Source organism: Anarrhichthys ocellatus, unplaced genomic scaffold, assembly GCF_004355925.1.
Source record: "Anarrhichthys ocellatus isolate YVR2014 unplaced genomic scaffold, GSC_Weel_1.0 scaffold17, whole genome shotgun sequence".
Lineage (NCBI taxonomy): Eukaryota > Metazoa > Chordata > Actinopteri > Perciformes > Anarhichadidae > Anarrhichthys > Anarrhichthys ocellatus.
In genome coordinates, this window is record NW_022280047.1 from 1,214,133 (window position 1) to 1,236,643 (window position 22,511).

The 22,511-nt window shown below is 44.2% G+C and overlaps 2 protein-coding genes across 3 annotated transcripts; one reads left to right on the plus strand and one right to left on the minus strand.

Moving 5' to 3' along the window:
- The first annotated feature begins 37 nt into the window (after positions 1-37).
- Positions 38-4,000, plus strand: snap29 (synaptosome associated protein 29). Its single transcript, XM_031856256.1, has 6 exons — positions 38-123; positions 1,211-1,447; positions 1,569-1,762; positions 2,401-2,486; positions 2,571-2,675; positions 2,946-4,000. The coding sequence occupies exons 2-6, from the start codon at positions 1,211-1,213 to the stop codon at positions 3,104-3,106; spliced, it is 783 nt and encodes a 260-aa protein (XP_031712116.1). The 5' UTR covers positions 38-123; the 3' UTR covers positions 3,107-4,000.
- A 2,467-nt stretch (positions 4,001-6,467) lies between these two features.
- On the minus strand, positions 6,468-21,677 carry LOC116388486 (somatomedin-B and thrombospondin type-1 domain-containing protein). 2 transcript variants are annotated; one of them, XM_031856387.1, is made up of 5 exons: positions 20,652-21,677; positions 12,505-12,687; positions 12,077-12,167; positions 9,692-9,850; positions 6,468-7,799 (listed from the first exon to the last, which is right to left on the minus strand). In XM_031856387.1, exons 1-5 carry the CDS (start codon positions 20,902-20,904, stop codon positions 7,694-7,696), a joined length of 792 nt encoding a protein of 263 aa, XP_031712247.1. In that variant the 5' UTR covers positions 20,905-21,677; the 3' UTR covers positions 6,468-7,693. The 2 variants fall into 2 exon arrangements, with proteins under 2 accessions (XP_031712247.1, XP_031712246.1); XM_031856386.1 differs by having other exon boundaries at positions 12,505-12,690.
- Between the last annotated feature and the right edge of the window lie 834 nt (positions 21,678-22,511).

The following is a 22,511-nucleotide window of genomic DNA, read 5'->3' on the forward strand; positions in this document are numbered from 1 at the left end:
TGTTGCGCAGGATTAGCCGGTGGGACAGCACGCGGTGACGTCACCGAACGTGACAGGAAGTGCTCAGCTGCTCACAATCAGTTGATAGAGCAACAACATCGTCTACAGATCCAACGGTCAAAGGTTTGTCTGTTAAATTGATCATACCTATGCTCATTACAGTTTTACTTTAGAGGAGAGAAACGTCAATGTTGGCACAGCAGCATAATGTTTTCATAGGTGTGGTTATTTAACTAGTTAGCTTGCAATCCTCGTTGATTAACGTGAGGAACCAGCCAACACCCCGTAGCTAACACTTGTAACATAGTTAACGTTAGCTACCGGAGCAATAGTGTCATTTACATTTGCCACTATGACCCAGTAGGTGTTTTAGCTTATTGATCGCGTGAAACACGTTGACAGCTGAAGCTGACAATCTAAGGAAGCGTTCACTAATTCCTCTCAAAATTGGGATGCCATTTGTCAAATCAAAATGTCAGTTGGTCCTTCCTAAGAATGTTTACTGTTTCAACTGTAAGGTTTCAACTAAGCAGGCCTGGCATTATTATCAGAAGTGATACATGTATGCTTCATCTATCTATTAGTAGCTACCCAGATAGTTGTATAACTTTATAACTGTGTTGATTGTTATTGATTGTTTAATATTGTTTATTGCTAAATGTTATGCACCACCCGCCATGACAAATTCCTTGTAGGTGCAAACTTCCATGGCAATAAACTGTTCTGATTCAGATTCTGATAATGTCAAAAGATAATAAATCCAAGTTACAACAAAATCCAGTAAATAGTATATTTGCATTGTTGTGATATGAAATGAAGATAAGCAACTCTTGACTTGTGTGAGTCTGTATTCAGAATGTTTTTTTCAATAGATCAGTAAAGTTAATTGATTATTAAAACTAAAATCGATTGTTTAACTTCCGGTTGGTCAATTAAAAGTACAATTTTGTTCCCATTTCAAACATATTATTCCCCACTGTCTGGCTGGGCGTGACAGTTCATTCTTGAGCTCAGAAATAGTTGATGAAGACAATGAGATGCGGTGGAGAGCTCTGGAAATGGCTACTGGACCTTGAGTTGAGATTATTTTGTCAAAACACTGTGTGTGTGTGTGTGTGTGTGTGTGTGTGTGTGTGTGTGTGTGTGTGTGCGTGCGTGCGTGCGTGCGTGTGTGTGTGTGTGTGTCTGTGTGTGTCTGTCTGCCCCACAGATGGCCTACCCTAAATCCCACAACCCGTTTGCGGACGACGATGAGGATGATTTCAAGCCCAAAAGAAGGGAGTTCGATGACGACGACGACGACGACAGTGGGCTCAGCGAACCGGAGAGGAGACAGCGGTACCTCCAGCAGCAAGTGATGCACACGGCTAAGTCTGCTGTGGACAGCAGTCACCGTTCCCTCGGACTCATCTATGAATCTGAGAAGATTGGTGTGGATACTGCAGAGGTGCGTCAAACTAGTAATCGGCTTTACCCTGCCACGCAGAAGATTATATTGTCCCTGAGAGGGTGACAGTGAACACAAAAATGCTATCTATCTTTTTAAATGTCTTTCTTTGTCTCTGTAGGAGCTGGTTAGACAGGGTGAGGTTCTGAAGAGGGCCGACAAGGTGATGGACAACATGGATCAGGACCTGAAGACCAGCCAGAAGCACATCAACGGCATCAAGAGCATGTGGGGCGGCCTCGTCAACTACTTCAAGGGCCAGCCAGAGACAAAGCCACCACCTGAGGAGCCAAAGGCCTACCAGGCCAACGACAGGTAAGATTCAGCACTATCGTCTCAGAAATCTTTATTTATTCAATTTTCAATAATATGATACAAATTCCAAGCTGGCAAAAAATGTTAACGTTGATGTACTTGTATTAGTTTGTTATGCATCAATCTCTGTACATCTGCTGTATTCATTTTGATTATATTATGAGTTGTTAAAACCACAAAGACGATGTATCTCGACAATTTCTTTTTTGGAGCGCCTGAAATGTATTTCTGAAACTTATTTGACCACCTTTGCTCTAACTGAATAAAATACTGCTTCACCTGTTTAATCATCACAGCCACACATTTTGTTTACACAATAATAAAATACATCTTACCAACAACACGGGTCAATTGCTAACATTTTCAGGCAGGTATGCAACAAAACTAAGACACCTTTATGACTCTATAAACACTGAATGAAAATAATTTCATTTATGGCCATGATATTACGATATATAACAATATAATGTCTTCACTTGCATGAGTTTGAGAGATTTGGCACTGAGTTGTAGGTCATATTTGTACAACAAAGCCCTCCGTAGCAATCACTCGTATTTTGAATAATGTAATTCAACAGCTTCTCATCATTGACTGTCCTTCACTAAAACGGCTGAACCGTGCTTATCTGACTTTCTCAGATTGCAGACTGCCTTGTCCGGCAGCAGAGGACACGAAGATGAGTACCAAGCCAGCCACCCCAATCTAAGAAAGCTGGAGACGGGAGGTAAGAGATTGTCGCGAGAACTCTCAGCGGGGCATAACCGTTAACACGACCCGGCTGCCATCGTTACCGTTTTCTGTCTTCCAGGATTCGGAGCGTCCACTTCAAGAGATGACAACTCAGCCGGCAAGAATGGATACCCTCAGAACAGACACCTCAGGGAGGCTCACCAGACCCTCGACAATAATTTAGGTAAAAACCATTTTCACCATATTAATTGTCTTGTTATTTCTCCTTGATTTTATTATACGGTTTTATAAAATGCATTCACAGGGAAGGCTCAAGGAGATGAAAGCTTTTAGTACTGTTTTAAGTGCTTATTCTTTTAAATTAGCTAGGTATTGATATGTACATTTATTTTGCCGCAATTTGCCATCCACTCCCCTTTTAAGTATTGTCCGCCAGTCCCCAATTTAACCAACGTCCGGTGTGTCTCTCCCCCCCCCCCCCCGAATGACCTAGATGAGATGTGCGGCGGCTTGAGCAGACTGAAGAACCTCAGCCTCGGTCTGCAGTCCGAGATCGAAGACCAGGACGACTCCATTGATTCTCTGATGAACAAAGTGGACAAGATGGATGTTAAGATCCACAACACGAACCAACAGATTCAAAACCTCAAATAAAACAAACGTTTGGACTCACGTTGACAGAAAATGGCAAAAGGTTGTCCTCTCATCCTGGCTCTCCATCCTATATTCTGTTGAATAAGCAGTGTGTTCTTTTCCTGCTGCTTTTAGACATTTCTATCCCATTTTTATTTTCCTCTTGGGGATTTACTCATTCATTTCCATGTCACATCTGTCCATAACGTCCTCCTTTTACTCAGTTGTATGCTGACATGTTGATTTGACGAATCCTTCCACCTCAAAGTAACTGATTTGTTGACTTGTGTGATTCTATTCAATGTGCTGTTTTTGCCAGGTAAAAAATAGTTTGTATTCTCCGTCAAGCTCCACTGAGTTGTTGGTTTCGGCGATTTGATCAATTTATCTCGATCACCAAAGACGTACAATTGACAAATGAAGTAGAGCTTTTTTGGAAAAAAAAATATGGAATGTTGTTGGTGTGTATGGTTCATTATGCCAGTGCTAACTTCCTGGACAGCCTCCACATACCTACTAAAAACACTTTGCACGTCACTTTTTGCCTTACACATCATTTGTATGTCCAGTAGACCAGCCTTTGTCTTCATCTCACCACGAGATGCTTCACTTTGTTTTATTCATTGAAATTGTATGTAGTCCATTCATGTTCCTCCGCCCTAGCTTTATACAAATTGTTTTACAGTGATGAACATTGTATTGAATTCTGCAGAATGTGAACAAGCTAGATGTGAATGTAAATACTTCCCCCCCATTATTAATATAGCTTCTCTGGGAAACATTTATGAGTAGATGAACCACTTTAAAGTTGTTTTCTAGAAATGAAAACACAAAATTTGAGAACAAATGAGGAACCATGGTCACATGTAGTCTAACGGAAGCCACATACCCAATAAAAAAACGTTTAGAAGGGGAGTCTTGCCAATTGTGTTCCTGTTAAAGTGGAGCAGGAAGTCAAAAGCACCACGAGGTGGCGCCACATTTCCAGGGTGGAACTGCACAAGCTCCTGCCGAAAGATGCCATCAATCATCAATCGTTTGATGGTGAATATTGACACGGTATCTAATAGTTTGAACGCGTTGTGATTTAGCAACTCTGTGATATTTGTTAGACAGAAGTGGAATAGAGGCCATATTTGAATCCCGAGTGCACTTCTAACAGTCGAAAAACATAAACATCAAAACTCTTTAATGCTTCTCAAAGTAAACTTAAGATCAAAACGGACCAAAATTATTCAGATAATTTAGTTTTTTTGGCAAAGCAGAGAAAGCTCATTTTACTGCAGTTACAATAAACCAAAAGTCCTTAAAGTATTCTGTCATAATCCTTAAAAACAAGACACAGACGATGACCATCATAGTGTGTGTGTGTGTGTGTGTGTGTGTGTGTGTGTGTGTTTTCTATGGTTGCTGGTGTACCAGCTGTGTTGCTGTGTGTAGCTCAGGTCCTCGTGTCGAGGCATCTATTCATTATCATTCCTCTGTGTCGGACCAGCTGCTCCCACAGTGGCGACAAGCCCTTATTAGGATGACTTGCTAATTACAGTACACACTTCCCAAAAATACATACACACACACACAGAGGGGGTAAGATTGGGGTACCAACGACCAAGGGCCCCAAGCTGCAGGAGTGTTGGGTTATGTTCGAGTTGTGGATGGGTGGACGCGGATGGTGATGGCGGCGAAGTGGGTGTGTATTTGGGCACATCATTCCTATAGCTACAACCCAAAGTGTGGTGATGTAAGGTTATGACAGCACATTAGGATAGGAGGGAAGGAGTCAAGGATATTCCAGTAGACGAGGCAGTTGCACAGATAAATCAATCCCGCCTTGCTTGAGCAGTTGCCATTTTCGTTTGGGGTCACGGAAAAATGCACCAAGCCAGAGGGACTATCTTATAGCTGCATGACAGAAAGTTCTATCTGCAGGGCTCCAGATAAACGCACCACTGAGGGGACCTCAGGTGGAGGTGCATCCGACGACACCGCCGATAAGCGGAAGTCACCCCTGGGTTCTTTCCCTCGACTGCCATCCGTTGAGAGGGTGGTGGTGGTGGTGGTGGTGGTGCTGGGCGGGAGGGCTTTAAACAGCTGTCTTGTCAAAAGCAAACAGTGGCCGCGCTGTGACAAAGGCCCGTCGGTGCTGGAATGCCCCCCTTTTCACCGGGCGTAATCCCAGAACACACTGCTGTCGGAGGCCATCAGGCACCCGGGCCAGAGACGGGGCCTTCCTGCCCTTTGGAAAGCGCAGTTAGCAGCCAGAGGCAGGGCAGCCAGGGCGGAGGGAGGGGGGGGGAGGCGTACTGGTCAGGCTGACGGGACTCTATTGCCACTGTTGTAGTAAAAGAAAAGAAAGAGGTTGTGCTGACTGAGGGGGTCTGGGAAGGGGGAGGAGGGAGGGAGGAGTGCAGAGGAAGGGTGAGGAGGGGGGGGTTTAATCAAGGTTCAAGTGCCTCGGAGATGAATCAAAGTAGCAGGAGTCTTTCTCAAAGGAGTAACTCTGGAAGTGTTGATTTGTTAGCTCTTTTTTATGCTCGTGTTTCAATCAAAGAAGCTGCGCATTTTTAAAAAAAAGATGTGAAACATGTAACATTTACATCCTCAAATGTGTCCATTGTGCTTCACTTCACTGTTCCTCAGCTGAGTCTCCAGCTATGACCTACTGTGCAGTGAATGGCCTGACCAATAAGCCATAAAAGGGATGCATTAGTGTGTTTTGCACAAGGCTGGGATATAGAAAAAAAATAAAAGGTTCTAATATTGTGGAGGAAGGGCCTTATGAACATCTCTCAGGGTCAGAGTCAAGGTTTAGACACCACCTCTCCCTCCATGTTTAGTTAACTAGCCCACATATCACATTCAGGAGGAGGACAAACTGGCTTTTTCAAATTGGGCATCTTTTCTGTCCGAAGCTGCTGCGAAAAACATGTATTTCCACATTATGTAAGTTGTCCTGTGTCTCGTGTTTAGAATGTTCGGCATATACACATCACATAAGCAAACCCCCAAATTGTAGGAGAGTGTGGCTCAAAAAAAAAAAACTTCAAACGTAATTATACACATTAGTTGTCATTTTGCCTGTCGTCATCCCGTTTACACCACAGGGGGCGAAAAAACGTGAAGAATGCAGCAGGAAAGTATCTGGATGGGTACGCATTGCATATCTTCATGGCACTTCTTCTGACTGAAGTGCTGCGCGTAAACATTTGGTCAAACCGAGGGATATACTTAAGCAGGGCTGGGCCCCTGGTAGTAATTGCAGAGGAGAGGGGTCAGAAATGCTAATGGTGGTCTGTGTGACATCTGAATGCGGGGGATGCAATAATAAATGTGAACGTTAGAAAATATGACAAGGTTGGTGGGGGGGGGGGAGGAGAAGAAATGACAGTATAGTAGTTTATTTTTTCACTTATGGACAGTGTACAGAGTATGCTGTGCTGCACTAATTATTATAATAAATAAACACACAAACACAGAGACATAGAGAGAGAGCGAAAGAGAGAGAGAGAAGCCCTTTTTACTGGGACCACACGTGTCCTCTTCTTAAACCAGAAAGTGCCTGTTGACTGACTCCTGGTTTTTTTTGTTAAAGAAAACACAGAGTCCATAGAGGGCAGAGAAGGAAAAAAAAGAAGTGCAGATCATGTTAACGAACACAGTGGGAGTAGCATGGCTGTATGCAGGTATAGTATCGGATGGCTCTTGTGTGACGGTGATAGGATTTCTGAGCAGGGAGCAAGAGGGAGAGAAAACTTCTTTTCAGTTTTGGACGCAGAGGACAGAGAGACACACCTCCTAAATGGTTCCTTCTCCTATCAACCCCCCACACACACACTCCAATAATATCAGGTCTCGACAGACGCCATGAGTCCCTTTAAGCAACTAAAAGAGGAGGCTCACGCGAGGGAGTAGAAGACGTTCGATGGGGGAGACAAGCACCTGAGAATCAATACCTGATATTCAACTTGACTTGCTGGTAGAAATGTTTTGATGACGGAAAAAGACGCAACAATGGGGACAACACTGTAAAAACACAGATATATTGACTCAAGTGATTGGGTAGCATTTGGATGAACCAGTCTCAGTGTCTCCAGCCCTCAGAGCCATTTAAGGGACCCCTGGCCGAGGGCCTCAACTGCCGTTTGGTGTTTTTTGACTGTTGGATACAAATAAGTGTGGCTATATAGGTACATATACATAAGACATAAACGCTCAAAAGTAGAAAATGTATAAAGCAAAATAATATATTCATATATTTATACATTATGCATTAACAAATGCACTTGCATTGATGGAGGTAGATAGCAGAGATTCAGAGGTTAAAAAAAAAAAAGGTACATAGATGCTGTTGTGCTTTGGAGGATAAGTACACAATGTGGCCGTAAAAGTTAAATTAGAGAATTTTGCGGTGTGCTTAGTTAATAATGTGACCAGTACAGAGTATGAGGTGAGAGGTGAAACTAAAGTGGCAGGATGCTGCTGATCTCCTTGAGTTTACCCGTCCGTTAATCTGGATTGGAAGGGGTTGTGTGGGGTTGGTTGGGGGGGGGGGGGGGGCTTGGTCGTCCCCTGCGTGCGCGTGGATGTCCGGTGGTTGTGCGTGTCGGCTCACACGAACAGCACAGAGTAGGGGGGACACCGGCAGCCCTCGGAGGACGACTCTCGCACCCAGGAGCCGTGACAGCCCGGCACCGACGCCGCCGCCCAGAACGTTCTGGGAAGAGAGAGAGAGACCATTTAGATGATTTCTTTTTCCATTATTATGACTAATGGATGCTTTTTATGACTGCACACTTTTCTAATGTATGTTGAAGGCAATGATTACTTTATTAAAACCTTTTAAACTCTAGCCCTATTTGTAGGCCTCTGCTCGAAAATGGCATGCTCATACTAAAGAGACCACAATTCTGTAACTACAAGGTCTATTTTAATAATTTTTGATGCTATAATCAGATAACACTTGTGAGATTGTTCAGATGGGTAATATTGTGTGTATGTTGCTGGTTAATATAGTACATGAAGATATTACACAGCTCAAATTGAAAATATTCAGGTTCGCCTGAAAAAAAAGCACATTTATTGATATTATGTTTTTGAAATAATGCAGCTGAGAGCCTAAAAACTCTCCCAAATCATAGCACAACCGATCAGTATTCGTAGAAAAAAGGTTGGGTGGGATAAAGTGAAGAATAAGAGGCTTTAGTACAGAGAGGTCACGCGAGGTCGTCATTTTGGAACCAGCTGTTGCAGCTCTTATATTGTACTTTTATATACTATATAACTATATATTTCACTTTTTTTATCACTCATATTATTCAATACATCCAAATACAGCCGTTTGGAATCATTTTGAGAGCAAGGGTCCTCTGGCTCTCATGCATAGGATTTTCTCAGTTGCTGTGTGTGTATGGGGCTCTGGTTCAACCTATCATCGGTCGATTTCAGTCAATGAGCCCGCCTTCGACGCGTCAGAGTCTCAGGAAGGCAGGTGTCGAAGCCGGGTGTTGATTGACAGATTTTTCAGCGAGTAAATATGCAAAGAGTGCGCGCATCCCCGAGCGTAAAATCCCATTCGCCGAAAGTCTGACCACTCGCCCATGGTGGATTGACCCCCCTTCTACAGGAAACAGATCGGATGCAGACAGGATGCAGTTGCCAACAATGACTCTATTTTTAAACCGGATCATTTTCGATGTTATTGTCATAATTCTTCAGAAAACGTGACCAAAAACCAACGATATTTTTCGACGAAGGGCACTGTTATGGTAGCGTTGGTCACTCACAGCTTTCTACTGGTTTCACGGAGAGAAAAACCGAAGGTATTTATGCGTTCTGTGTCAAATGCTAATGCTAAGCGATGTGCGGATTAGCTGTATAGCGGTTAGCTTCGAGGTGCAATATCGATGTGCATTAAATATGACGCAGATTTTTGGCCAGGAATTCATGGTTTTATGGCACATTTTCTAGTTGCTTATATTAGTAGTCTATAGTTGTGTTTGGAGTGTGTAAAAAGTGACTTATATGATAGTGTTGCCCATACGTTGCTGTTTAATCCGGTATATAAAATGTACACATGTACAATTCTGGCTATCAAAATGAGCATTTTCTGGACGATATTAGCGAGCCCCCCTAACCCCGAAGGCGTCGTGTTGCAAGAGGTTTTAATGACCAGCTACTCCGGTTTGACAATCCTTCACAGATTGATGCCCTGTCGAACTAATACTTACGCTGTTGCTAACTGCACAACTAACAAAGGAATACGATTTTTTTATCATATTTTAGTCCACATTAACTAAGTCCATATTCATATGTTCGGCTAAAGAGTACAAAGTGTCACACCATCTGTGTTGAGGAAGTTTCCCTTCTTTCAGATCCCATAGATGTGTGTCTGTGAGCTCATCATTCAACATGCTGAACCTTTAACTGCATGCAAAGACATACATTCGTTTGTTCCCTTTTGGTGCCTTGCTCATGGACATGTTCCCCTCCTGGTTTTCTCCAGCCAGTCTGCAGATGGCTGCGCTCCATTAAATGCTATACCCTGCACTAAAGTGAAAAACTGCTGAGAACCCGTCTTTAGTTGTTCCGTGGGGTCGTTGGGTTTACCTGGTGCTCTCCAGGCCGTCGCCTCCACAGCGGTCGGACTTTGACATGGCGTCGCTCTGACACTCGGCACAGACCAGCCTCTCTCTCACCAGCTGAGCGCTCCACAGTTTGAGTTTGCACACCGCGCTAGCCTGTTTCACCCGCAGGTACACACAGTAGCTGCAAGCAGAGCGGAGAGAGAGAGGGAGGGGACAGGAAAAGTGTCACAAATAATTTGCAGCCGATTTACATTTGATTCTCATATCTGGTAAAAAAAAATAAAAAATACTGGGGTCATAGGGTCAAATCACACATTTCTGGGCTCAGAAACGGAGAACAGAGCAGGTGCTGCTAACGGAGCTCTGTAGCCAAGAAGCTAAACATTTGATATGTTGTTCTTTGGATTGAGTTTTAGGGACTTCACTTTAGGACTTCACAAAACAAAATAGGACAATGGGAAACATCCAGATGAAGACACCGGCCAGGTTTGAAAACTTTTTAAACTTCCCAACCCTTGAAGTATAGTTCAAGAGTAAAAAAACAAACAACCCAAAGGCATCTCGATTGCTGAAAGCCAAGCGGTGACCCCGACCCAGAAAGCTGTGCTCGATCACAACGGCAGCCAGACCAAAGACAAAATCTAAACTTCACGATAAGAGATGTGTAACATTTTGAAGGTGACCCAGCGGTGTCAGCATAGCTTACTGGGATCTCTGCTCGTCACTTTGAACTATAGGGCACTATTTATTTCGTCTCCGATTCAGTCAGCTGTGGCAAAACAACCATCTCCAGTGGGGTGGTTTGTTAAAAGAAAATGTGTTGTTTTTTTTTTAATTATTTCTCAGAGTGAGTCTTGACTTTGTCCAACAGTAACACTGGAAACACTGGAAAGTGTCTTCTTTCATTTTTAAAGCTCTTGCAACAATATTATTTAGGTGCAATTTGATACTTTGCAACTAGGCAAACAACCAGAGCAGAAATACATTGATAGAAAAGTAAGAAAATTAACAATAAATGCTTGATAGATTCCATCAGCAATTTCCATTAGTATATACCTTTGGGATTATTTTAAAATGAGGCTGAATTGACAAGTATGAGGGGATTTTTCCCTCCCGGCTTCAACTTGTTCGAGCTGCAGAACCTCATACCAGTAAAATACTCTCCTAAAAAAAAAACAACACAACACCTTTATGTCTTAACCCCTGAACGATTTGAACAGGGCGCGTTAAAGCCTCTGAACACCCGCGCAGGTGTTTTCAGTTATTCTGGCTGATTGAACCTTGGCTCAGGTTGAGAAGTTATTCACAAATCTACCAATGAGAGTGACAGAGGTGTGATATGTCCCGCCCCCTAACAGGTGCAAGAAAGCTCACATGGGGACATTGGAAGATGTCAGCCTGCACACACCCCCCCACACAGTCCTGAGAAGAGGTCTAGTCATCCAGGTGAAATGGAAAACACCTGCATGGGTGTTCAGAGGATTTAAAGTCAGAACTACGTAACCGCCTTTTTGAAACCCTACACATCATCGGCTAACTTCCCAGATAATAAGATCCAAAGACAACTACCGATCTTCATGTCATGTCATCTTAACCCCTCGGTCCCTGGGTCACCCGGGGGCCTATCAGCAGGCACCAGATGTCTGTGTGAAATCCCCTCTAATTCTGTGTCACGCACAGCAACGTTTATGAGTAATGCGCTTCCCCCCGATGCTTTGTATTTCAGTCAAAACAAAGGTATCCGATGTCTATTTTAATCAGTGTGAAAGGCTGGAAAAGCAGCAGTGATTTTATTCCCTACACGGTCTCTTGATTGTTCCAGCTACGAAAAAAAAAAACTACATCTGCATTCAGCTCTGATCAAAGACGGCATCCACGTGGGGGGGGGGGCTCTCACATGGATCACGCCGGCCTTGTCAGCGAAAGGTCAGCTTGTGATGTGACTATTCACATATTCACAGTCAAAGCAATTTCAAGGCTCCGCGGGCTAAGGCAACCTTGGACTTGGTCTGCGTTCTCCAATCTTTCTGAGCACAAAGTTGATCCTCAAGTGACCTTTAAAACTCAGTCAAAACAGAGGTAACAGAACATGATATGAACCTGAAGTTAAAAAGCAGTCTTGAAGCTGGAACAGAAGAGATTTAATGCCAATAAAGTGATTGCTGGCAGAAAAGCAGCATATTGCTGGTTGTACTTATAGTCATGAGTAGGAGTTGTGCTTTCAAAGATATATATGCTTTTGAAATATTGATAGCATTTTGGAAAAGGAGCTCTTCGGTTGCTGTAAATCTTAATCTCTGCACAGGTTCAATCTAAGCTCCACCCATTTCAGCTGTAATTACCCCCTCCCTCAGTCAGTATAGCAGTCTGTGTGTGTTCGCTTGCAGTCTGATAATGAAGGCCTTACCTGGCCTTCTCCTCCTTCATCAGCATGTGTGGTCGCCTCCAAGGGTCTTTGAAGTTCCTCTTAAAAGAATCCGGCAGGATCTTTGCCACCTCTGCAGGTTAGGGTGGACACCATAAAATAGATGACAGAAAGGTCAGTGGAAGTATAAACACATCCCGCATTTCTCATCCCGTGAATGGAAATGACTGGTTGTATCAAATGACTCAAAGTGTTGGTGTTGCTGGTGTTTTATTACTGGGAACTGGGTGATTCAACAGCAAGGAGCTTAACAGAGATGATGCAGCTGGAGATGTTATTGTTAACAAGATGGTACCGCAGAGAACACTGAGACACCAAATGTATATGTAACAGAGTTCAGAGCGGGAGTGCCTGCGTAGGTGCAAGCGTAAACGAATGCCCGCAGGGAGTGGAAAAGGTCAGGGTCTGACCTTTCGCGGTGCTGCATATGGCGTTGTTCCCGAAGCATCCCCGGCGCTGTTTGAGGTCCGGACAGGGCGTGCCTCCATTCCTAGGGGGGACGGACACTTGGCGACTCCTCTCCGTGCTGCCAACTCCGCACGGGGACGTGCACGACGACCAGGGGCCCCACGATCCCACCACGCAGTCAATGGCTGCTGGGGGAAGCAGGGAGACAGAGAGAGATCAGCTGAGTGTTTTACGGACACGTCAGAAGAAAAATGCACTGGGGGGGGGCAGACAAATAAGGGGTGCACCAATCTGACTTTTCATGTTTCGATACCAATAGCGATACCTAGGTTTCGGGTATCGGCTGTTCTGTTACCAGTGTTCAATCAATAAGCTGTAAGCCTCCCTGTGTGGAATGGACCGGGACAATTCTTTCATGTGTGAGCCAACACCAGGCTTGACTTAAACACTGCTTTCCTAAATTTGTAAAACAAAATGTAACAAATAACTACATATACAAATGTATTGTTATTTATTAGAATAATTGTATTCCAAACCAGATCGGCCTATTGTCACCGATATCAATCAAGCTATTGGATTCAGTTCCGGACCGATATCTGTATCGTTGTATCTCAATAACATTTATTATTCATTAATTAACGAGAAAAATACAATGGAGTTACATACAGAAAAGCTCAAGTGCATTTTGGGAAGGTGAGTTTGTTTCACTTCAGGAAGATTTAAGAGCATCAGAGTAGAAAATAAAGAAAAATATCTCTCCAGCTGTCAACAAAATGGTCTAATTCTGAAAAAATATGAACTGATCTTTACCCAAGGGGTATAGTTGCAAACGTTGGAGTTGCATAATATTGCAGCAAGGCATTTGGTGGGCAGGAAAACGAGTGACCGGGTCATTAACGTCTGCCCCAGACTCAGGAAGTCTGTGACCTGGGGTCACATGTGTGTGGGGCCGTTTAAATAAGGGGCTAATTTTGTATCCTGTCCTCTCTCTGGTTTCCCTCTGCCACACATTTAAACACACACACACACACATACACACTCAAATGCAGCACACCACATAAACACAGCAGCAGCCACAATCAGGCTTCCCGTTCTGTAGGCCGATTTAGCCAATTACATCGGGCTAAGAGGAAGCTGTATTAGTTAGATGGCTGCACTGATCAAAGCCCAGAGTCTCCAGCGGTAATCAAGCTTCGTCCAGCGCAGACATTTAATAGCGGCAGACATTTAACAGCCTTGTTTTTAGGGGAGGAAGTGCCCACTCCATAAACACACAAAAAACAACGCACAAATGAATATTTGTAGAACTCTTTATTCAAAAAGCCTGATGTTGGAGCAGAGCTTTTGATTCTTATATTTTCTTAATTGTAGACAGTACAAATACAATGAGAGCAGGTGCACACAGCTTGGAGCTCTTAGATGTTCATGGTGCAATTATACGGAGGGAGTTGATAAATATACCATAACTGAATCTAATCCTCCCTCGCCATTTAATCTAGTTTACTCTTTCTTTATAACATCCCTCTCTTTCTCCTGTTCACACACACATACACACACCATGCAGCACGATGCTCCAAGTGAATAAGTACGTGTTTGTGTGTGAACAAGAGAAATAGAGAAAAAGAAAGAGAGAGAGAGAGAGAGAGCTTTCAAAGTGCCGCCTGTTCGATTCATTCCCATGGTCCCGTTGGAGTTTTGGGGGGGGGCTGTTTCAGTGACACAGCCGATCCACAAAGCCACTGAGGAATCTCTGCATTCCTGCACATTAGTGCTGCCCACCTGACACTCGCCTTTCCCAGATCATCACACACACACACAAACACACACACATCGAAAACAATTTCTGGCAGAAAAAAACCCACCCACTCGGGCTCATTCCACCCTCAGTCATCACACACAGACACACACGTATCGGCTTCTGTTGCCTCCTCCGCCTCTTCTCATCCCCACTCCTTGCCTTTCCTTCCCTCTTCCGCATCCTGTGACGTTCACACGGGGGTAGTTTCGATGATGTTATTTTGTCTTTCTTATAGTGGGGAAAAAATACACGAGCAAGCAGGTCAGGGGGTGGGGTGCAATGAAACCTGTAGGTTCAGCAATTTCCCGCACCCGAGGGGGAAACTATTACCACCTTTCATCGACACACCACACACACACACACACACACCAACAGGACTGAGGCCCTGTCTGAAAGTCTCAGACCTGTTGGCCTCAAGCCACCAGAGGTCAGAAGGCAATTACCAAACCGTGGTGGTCCCCCGGCTCTGTTTCTGGTACCACCAGTGCGACAGTCCCACCACCCACACGCTAACCCTGCTGACAGCCTGACACAGCCTGACCCACAGAGCTCACAGCCACTGTTGCCCCCTGTCCCCCATTGTTGATGAGAAAGTCCCCTCTCAGAAAGCACGCCACCACCTTCTGACCTCTGACCTCCCAGTAAAGGAAACAAATGGCACTCATTGTCAGCATGTTTGGCTTTTGTCTTTTCGATCTGCTGGTAAGTTTTTACAAAGTGTTTTCAAGTACTCTAAAGTAAGTTTCCCCTCAAAGGAGGCGTGTTTTATCCACCACTGACACTAGATCTGTATTCTTTCATCTTCTGGAGCACAAGGTCCATTTTATACAGTGACCTTTGACACACTAAAAAACTGATACTAGCTACAGAATCTACTAAACTTTAATGCCAAAAAATAGCTTTTAAAATTCTTATTGATTTAGGCTGAGTTTGAAAAATACAATTAGGTTCATAAATTAGGTTTTAGCAACAATTTAATCAAATCTGATCAAACCACATTGATGTTCTGATGAAGCTTCTTGAGTGTAAAACTCTTAATAAATGCGAATTAAAAGGGCATCTTTACTGATTTTAAACAACAAAGTCTGTTTCCAGGTCTTTAAACTTTTAGACATTAAAGCCTTAAATAGGATGGTTTAACACAGCTATATTAAAATATGAGATAAATATGGGTTAATGGCAGTATGGCTTTTTCCCCATCTGGCGGTTAGCATAGCTTCAGACAAATGCCAATTAAACGAACCAAACCACTCAATGTGTAGCCAACATCAGCACTTTTATCTCCTCACTTGTCAGCCAATCTCCAGTCACACTTGTGACAGTGAGATAATGTCCTATCGGCATTCCTTCGCTTTCTCTTTCACTCTCCCTTAAGTCTGCTTCCATTTTAAGGGTTTCAATAACAAAATACTTATCAGACCCACCCGCCCCAATTTGCTTTATCTTCACCTCCCTTGACCACTTTGTCCCGCGCTCGCCCCTTGTTCTTTCTCCCCCATCTGCCTCCTTTATTTTTTGGTCCCTTTTTATTTTCACCCTCCCACCCCTTGTCCTCTTCCTCAAACTCCTCTCTGATGGGACCCAGATGTCCAGCTGCTCCAGAGGACCACAACGCCCACCAAAGCTCCCTCCGCACGTATACAGAGCTGGGCCTCGGTCCCATCAGACAAGCCTTACAACGTTCGGCAAAACAAGGGAGAAGCCTGTTAATAGGGGAGAGGGACACGGGACTGAGCCCTAATAACGGGTTAGCACATAAATGTTTCCTGTAGACACCTTGAAAAGAGCAGCCAAGCAAAGCAACTAATTTAAAGGAGTCATTACAAACACAGCTGAGACAGATTTTCTGTTTGAGAATTGCACAACCTGAAGAAGTATTCGCCAAGCATGGCCTCCCAACACTTTGTTATACCGTAATGATAAGAACTAAAGGCCTGCATACACAGACAGAAGAATTCACAATTCACAATGCCGACTCCACTTCTTAACAACTATGAAACAAAAGAAACCAAAAAAAAACAAACAAATGAGACAGAAAATGTGCTAACGCTAGCATGCTATTAGCTCACCGTAACAATACTAACCCACTGATGCTAATGTAGCATGTTCGCATATTTAGTTTGCCATGTTAACGTGCTAACATTTGCCAATTAAGATACACGGGGTTGTCCTGATGACACTAGAGGAAAAGATCACCAACGATATCGCAATTCATGATGCGAGGAACATGAATGTGTGTACCAACTTTCATGTTAATCCTTCTAATAGTTGCTGACAAACCAATTTCATTCCTAAACCAGAAACGTCAACCTCACGGTGGCTTTAGAGGACAATGTCAGGGGGGATCACCAAAGTCAGTGGATTCATCCTCTGGGGACCACAAATTGTACCACAAATTGAAATTACATTCAAATGTCCTTGTGATAAGTTTTCTTTGCAACTTACTTACTACTGAATTAATAGTTCCTGTATGAAAACTGTTAACACCCAAGTTTGAAATGGAATACATTATTTGTGTTTTCTAGTCAAGGTTGACACCGGATGAAGAGCGTCAAATTAACAACCTGGAGAATCTAGCATGGTGCGTGCAGCAGGAGAAACTGGGCGGCCAACAGCTGGCCCGTTTCAGCCAAGCTGGGGGAAATCATCCACCACTCTAGAGGTTACAGAAAGAACGGGAGGGGGGAAGCAAAGGAAGTAAAAATAGGGAGTGAACGGCGTTGGGGAGATGCAAACATCATGGCACGACAGCGCACCATGGAGAGGAAGAGAAGCAGAGCTACCTGAAGGAAAGAGAGAGATGAAGGATGAGCAGACCTCTGGTGTATGTGAGGCAGAGGCTACAATACGTCTTCCTGCTGAAGTGAGAACTACCATGCGCCACAGAAGGAGAAGAGAGGAGCTGCCCCTTCCATCCTCCCGTTTCCAGTTTCCACTCCCGAGTATACGAGGAATGAGCAATTAGAGACTCACCGTAGGGCTGACACAGAAATAATGTACTCCTACAACAGTAGACAACTCCCACCTTGGATTTCAAGTTTCTGTAAACAACCCGTAGCTCCCTATAATAATCAAATAGAAAGGTGAAGAAAGTCTCATATGCCTTACTGAAGAGGCAACATTGAACTCTGCTGTACTGAATCCTCCATCAGCGCAGAAATACACATCTTCTCCGCCTCTTCTCCGGCTCTCCATTGATGCATTCCTCCCTATATTTGTCAAATAACAAAACCAAAGATGGATGCTCCTCATTGCTTATGAGACGTTTCAATTTCTGCTTTTGTCAATTTATTTGCAGGAGTGAGAAAAGTGCACAAACGTATAGCTTCGCAGAGTCAGCCCAAGATTACTTGTGAGCGTAGTGCTGCGAAGAACTAACGACCAAATTATGCGGAGTGATTCACCTCCTCACCCTCAATAGGAAATTAAAGGGGACATATCATGCTAATTTTTAGGTTTATATTTATATTTTAGGTTTCTACTAGAACATGTTTACATGCTTTCATGTTCAGAAAGCACATTTTTTTCTCATACTGTCCATCTGAATGTACCTGTATTCACTCTCTGTGTGAAACGCTCCGTTTTTTGTGCCTGTCTCTTTAAGCCCTCCTCCCGAAAAACAGCCTAGTCTGCTCTGATTGGCACGTGAGTGAGCACAGTTTGTGGGTTGGTAGCATAGACTGTATATAAGAAATGGACGTAATCGTCGTGACGTCACCCACTGGTTTGTGGACTGCTGTTTTGAAGCCTCGAGTTCGACGATTCTGCCGTCGCCATCTTGGATTATGGCCGACGCCATCTTGGCTTTTTGCAACCAGTGAACGGAAGTGACCATATATGGAATGCGGAGGCGTGTACGTCTCTGGTCAATATCAGTAAGCCCGCCCTAAAGCATACCCTGCTTTATGGTCTATTTGACTCTAAATGGACCATAATTTACTAAATGAACATCATGCTGTATTGAAGAAGACTTGAAACTAGAGATTGAGACCATAAATTAATGTTTACAATGTTTACTGATGGAATAAATCAAGTGAGAAGTAGAGTCATTTTCTCATGGGCTTCTATACAATCTGACTTCTTTTTGCAACCCGACGAGTCGCCCCCTGCTGGGCTTTAGGAAAATGCAAGTTTTAAGACTCTTCCGCAATGGCTTCACTCGTCAGAACCGGAGGTTGCTGCCTGGTTTGTAGGCAATCCACTCCAGATACCCTAATGTATGTGTAACGAGGACTGTAAAAGTCAGTTTGTTATGATATGTCTCCTTTAAACTAACTTGTAGATCTAAAACTACTATCTTTCTGGTGCGTTGTCCTGCTTAAATATTTTCGTTTGCAGAAATGCCACCATAGTTTTCCAGTTTTAAAACCTGATGAAACCCATGAGAACACCCCCGTACTTGTCCCGTTCTGTCAGTCTGGTGCAGAAACACGTCGTACTTGCCAGACCACAAGTGCAATGTGGAGGGAGGATTTTGTTTTTCCTTAAAACATTCCACAACCGACCTCTTAAGTTCACGGGAACATTCTCCACACTGTTTACAACCAACACAAATTCCTGCCAGATACTTCATCTGAATGACACCTCTGCAGAGAACCCTATCAACTCTTAAGAGCTGTAAGTGTTTGTGTCCAAATGCTGCAAACAGTCCGCCAGCTTTTGCCCTGTCTCTCCTCTTAAGTCACCCACTCCACGCTCTTTGCACGGCTACAGCTGACACAGCTCAATTACAGACTGTGACAGACAGTACACAGAGAGACTCCTTGATACGTTGCAGGGCTGCGTGGATCAGGATCAGATAAAGTCCGGAGCGTATCTAGGGGGTGAGGGCGATTCGAGATGGAACGGAGCCAAGTCACATGATTGCGTGTAGTGTTTATGCTGGTGGGATGCTCTCGAGTTGCAGAGGGGGAGGATGTCAAGGTGCTTTTCGCAGCATCACCTAGTGCTCACTGATCCACGCACTTATGTCATGGCCAAGTTGACAAAGATTTCATGTTCAGATTCGAAGAGATGGAAGGCTGCAACAGTATTAACACACAATTTACGTCTTGAATTACAGATGTCCCGTTCAGGGACCACATTCATCCGGGAAACGTCGTCCAACCTGTAACACCACATACCACACTGTCACGTCAGGATTGACCTGTCAGAGGGACACACGAAGTCCACGGGGATAATATAAAAAAAGGTCCTCGCCGTGAGTGAACCGATGCTCATGGCGGCCGTTAGGTGCTTTTTTCCTGCGCTTATTCTGTTTAAATTGCTGCTTGTCTCAAGTAACTCCCAACACTCAAGTCAAGTTAGATTAATTTGATCTATAATCATATCACATAAAAGGGCTTTTTATTAACCGAAATTAAGGAATCCTCAAATTGTCAAAAAAAAAGCATTGGAACACCAATTAGGTAAAGCTCTAGAAGGCCAGTTGTATTGTAAAGTACACAAGTATTTAATAAGTCAACTTAATAAAATGTATTTTTTCTTTGAAAATAATCGCAGTATACTTTTCTGCTGTTCGACGGGGATCCAGCAGGTGGCTGTCGTCTTTGCAGTAGACAGCGGGGTCTAATATAATAAGTGCGTCACAACACTTTTGCGCCCACTTTCTTAAGCGACTGGATGAGGCATTCACATCACAGCACAGGTACAGCACTCAAACAAAAGGGCCCCACTATGTTTACACTGCGCGTGCCTAAATCTGAGGGATCTTTCAGTCGCAGCACCGAACTCAGGTGCTCGTATCCCGCTCCTCGTAAACTCGAGCTGTTCCAACAAATACTGTGAGAGCTGTAAGAGCGTTTCCTCTCTGTCACATCTCAGACACTCGCTCTGCTGTGATCCTGACCATCTTGTGCAGTCTGTTCCAAAAGTGCCCATTCCCTTAATTTGTCTATATATAGCAGGGGGTGATGAGAGGAAAGAGGATTCTGTGAATGATCAGCCTCGCTCTCGCGACTCCAATTGCGGCTGATTCCCTCTGAATCGCGCTGATTTGTGACTTTGCTGCGATCACTCACACCACTTCCCCAAATTGACGGCTTTATGGGGCCAAGGGGGTCAACCCCACAAATTTAAAAACACACACACGCAACCTGCTGTGGAAAAAAAAACACCACAAAGAGCAAACATCACTTGAAACAAACAGCCATAATCGGCGCACTGGAGACAGACAGCTATGTGTAGTATGTCTCACTGTCTCCATGTCACCTCAACGTCAGCCGTCTCGTGGCTCAAATATGGTCAACAAAGGCGTCACAGATCTGCGCAGTGTTTATCCCCCCCCAAACTTTGAGCTGCCATGCAGGCCTCTCAAAAAAGCGCATCAACAGATACGGGACGGCAACTCACCAGATATTTGACACACGCGCTGGTAGTCCTCGCAGCAGTCTCCGGTTTTCTGACAGTAGGTATCGCAGTAGCACGCCGTCTTCCTCTTGCTGTACTCGAGGCATTCGTTGTTCCGGCCGGTGCAGCAGTTGGGGCTCTCCCTCTCCCCGCAGCCCGCCTCGGCCCGCGGGACGATTCCCCCGCAGAAAAACGCGAGGTATCCGCAAACGACAAACCAACCAAGACGCGCCGGGCTCCATCCAAGCGCTCCCATGACGAAATAACTTGCCCCGGGGGTCCACCACTTGCTCACACGCACACGCACGCACACACACGCACACGCACACACACACACACACACACACACAGTCCGCTTGGAGCTGAGTTATGTTATAAAGACACTGGTGCTGTTTTCTAAATATAAATCCAAATCCCAGGTAACTTCTGCATTGACACCTTGACGCGAACAACTGATGCGTAAAAGTGGAGCCAGTGTGCGCACCAGCTCTCCTCTATCCGTGTGTTGGACACCGCCCCTTACAGCTACTGTTGGCGTACAGTCTCCCCCCCCTCTCCTCTCTCTGACTAGTTGCTCAATCTGTTGCTCAGCAAACGAGTGAGTGATTGCAGAATGTCTTATTATTCTCTCGGAGTGTTTTCCCCTCCTGAGACACAAGTGAGATGCAAATGAAGAAGACGTTCAGTTTTGGGGAAAACCTCTCCAAATAAACCCCAATAGAGGCATTCACAGTGCCTTACAGCCTTGCACTAAAACTGGGGTCAACATCTTTACAATTTAATCTTTAAAAACCACAAAAAAAAAAACAGCAGCTACACGCGAGTGGACAGATATCTGCGGAAAGTTGCCTACGTCAGTTTAGCTTCCAATCAGAAAATCTCGTTCAGGACCACGGACAGCGGCGCTGCCACTTTATGTCGAAATCGGTAAATAGAAGAGAGACGTTTACATCAAAGTAAGAGTCAATCAGCTGTCACGAGGTCCCTTTTTGAGCCGCAGCAAAAAGAAAAAAAGATCATCCACTCATCCCGCAGGACGAAGAGCATCCACCCTTTGGAGAGGAAGACTGGAGAACAATACCATTACTCACCCTTCACTGGGTCAGAGTGAATGGGGGCTTTCGGGGAGAAACTGAGCAATGGGAGGGTGGGAGGGAGGGAGGGAGGGAGAGAGGGAGGGGGGGGGGAAAGTGCATCAGGACAAGACAGACACAGGACAGTGCTTCAAATCCCTCACTGTTAAAGGAGACATATCACAGGTCAATGGGAAAATATTACATTAAAAGTGCTGTGAATGTGCTGCTGCTAAATGTCCACGTTGTGCTTGATGCATTCATCTGTAAGAAGCATCCTCAGGTAAAGGATTAACTTTAAGATAACCAGGCCTGTTGGTTATCTTAAACTTAAACAAATGAGCTCACCGAGTCTCTGATGTCACAACAGCAACAAGATAACGAGGTGTCACACACACACACCAGTTGGGTCCCAAACTAAATCGAAGGGGTCATGCAAAGGTTAAAGGGTATTAGAAAGAAACTGTCAATTACAAATATACATTTATGTTATGATTTGGCTTTTTTACTTGTGAAATATGGACATTTTGACTACCTCAGGACAAAACAATGCTTCAAATGAGGAGAGGGTAAATTGCTTATCTTTGAAGTCAGGTCCTTATTAAGGCCATAACCTGTGATGTGATGTCACAAGGGGTCACAAGCCAAAAGAGACAGACCAAAAAATGTCTTAAAAACAATGAGAGACAAACCAAACAAAAACAAAAACATATGACAGGGTACATATCTATAAAGGTGGGTATTTAGAAAAAAAAATTCAAATAAAATCCAATGTACTTGGTTTATGTCC

What these genes read in the sequence shown, in the direction of transcription:
- snap29 (XM_031856256.1), top strand. Translation starts at nt 1,211, where the DNA reads ATGGCCTACCCTAAATCCCACAACCCGTTTGCGGACGACGATGAGGAT. An exon ending in TTGGTGTGGATACTGCAGAG is followed by an intron (nt 1,448 to 1,568) that starts GTGCGTCAAACT and finishes TTGTCTCTGTAG; the next exon opens with GAGCTGGTTAGACAGGGTGA. An exon ending in AAGAAAGCTGGAGACGGGAG is followed by an intron (nt 2,487 to 2,570) that starts GTAAGAGATTGT and finishes TCTGTCTTCCAG; the next exon opens with GATTCGGAGCGTCCACTTCA.
- LOC116388486 (XM_031856386.1), bottom strand. Translation starts at nt 20,904, where the DNA reads ATGGGAGCGCTTGGATGGAGCCCGGCGCGTCTTGGTTGGTTTGTCGTT. An exon ending in CATATGCAGCACCGCGAAAG is followed by an intron (nt 12,168 to 12,504) that starts GTCAGACCCTGA and finishes CCTAACCTGCAG; the next exon opens with AGGTGGCAAAGATCCTGCCG. An exon ending in ATGAAGGAGGAGAAGGCCAG is followed by an intron (nt 9,851 to 12,076) that starts GTAAGGCCTTCA and finishes CTCTGCTTGCAG; the next exon opens with CTACTGTGTGTACCTGCGGG.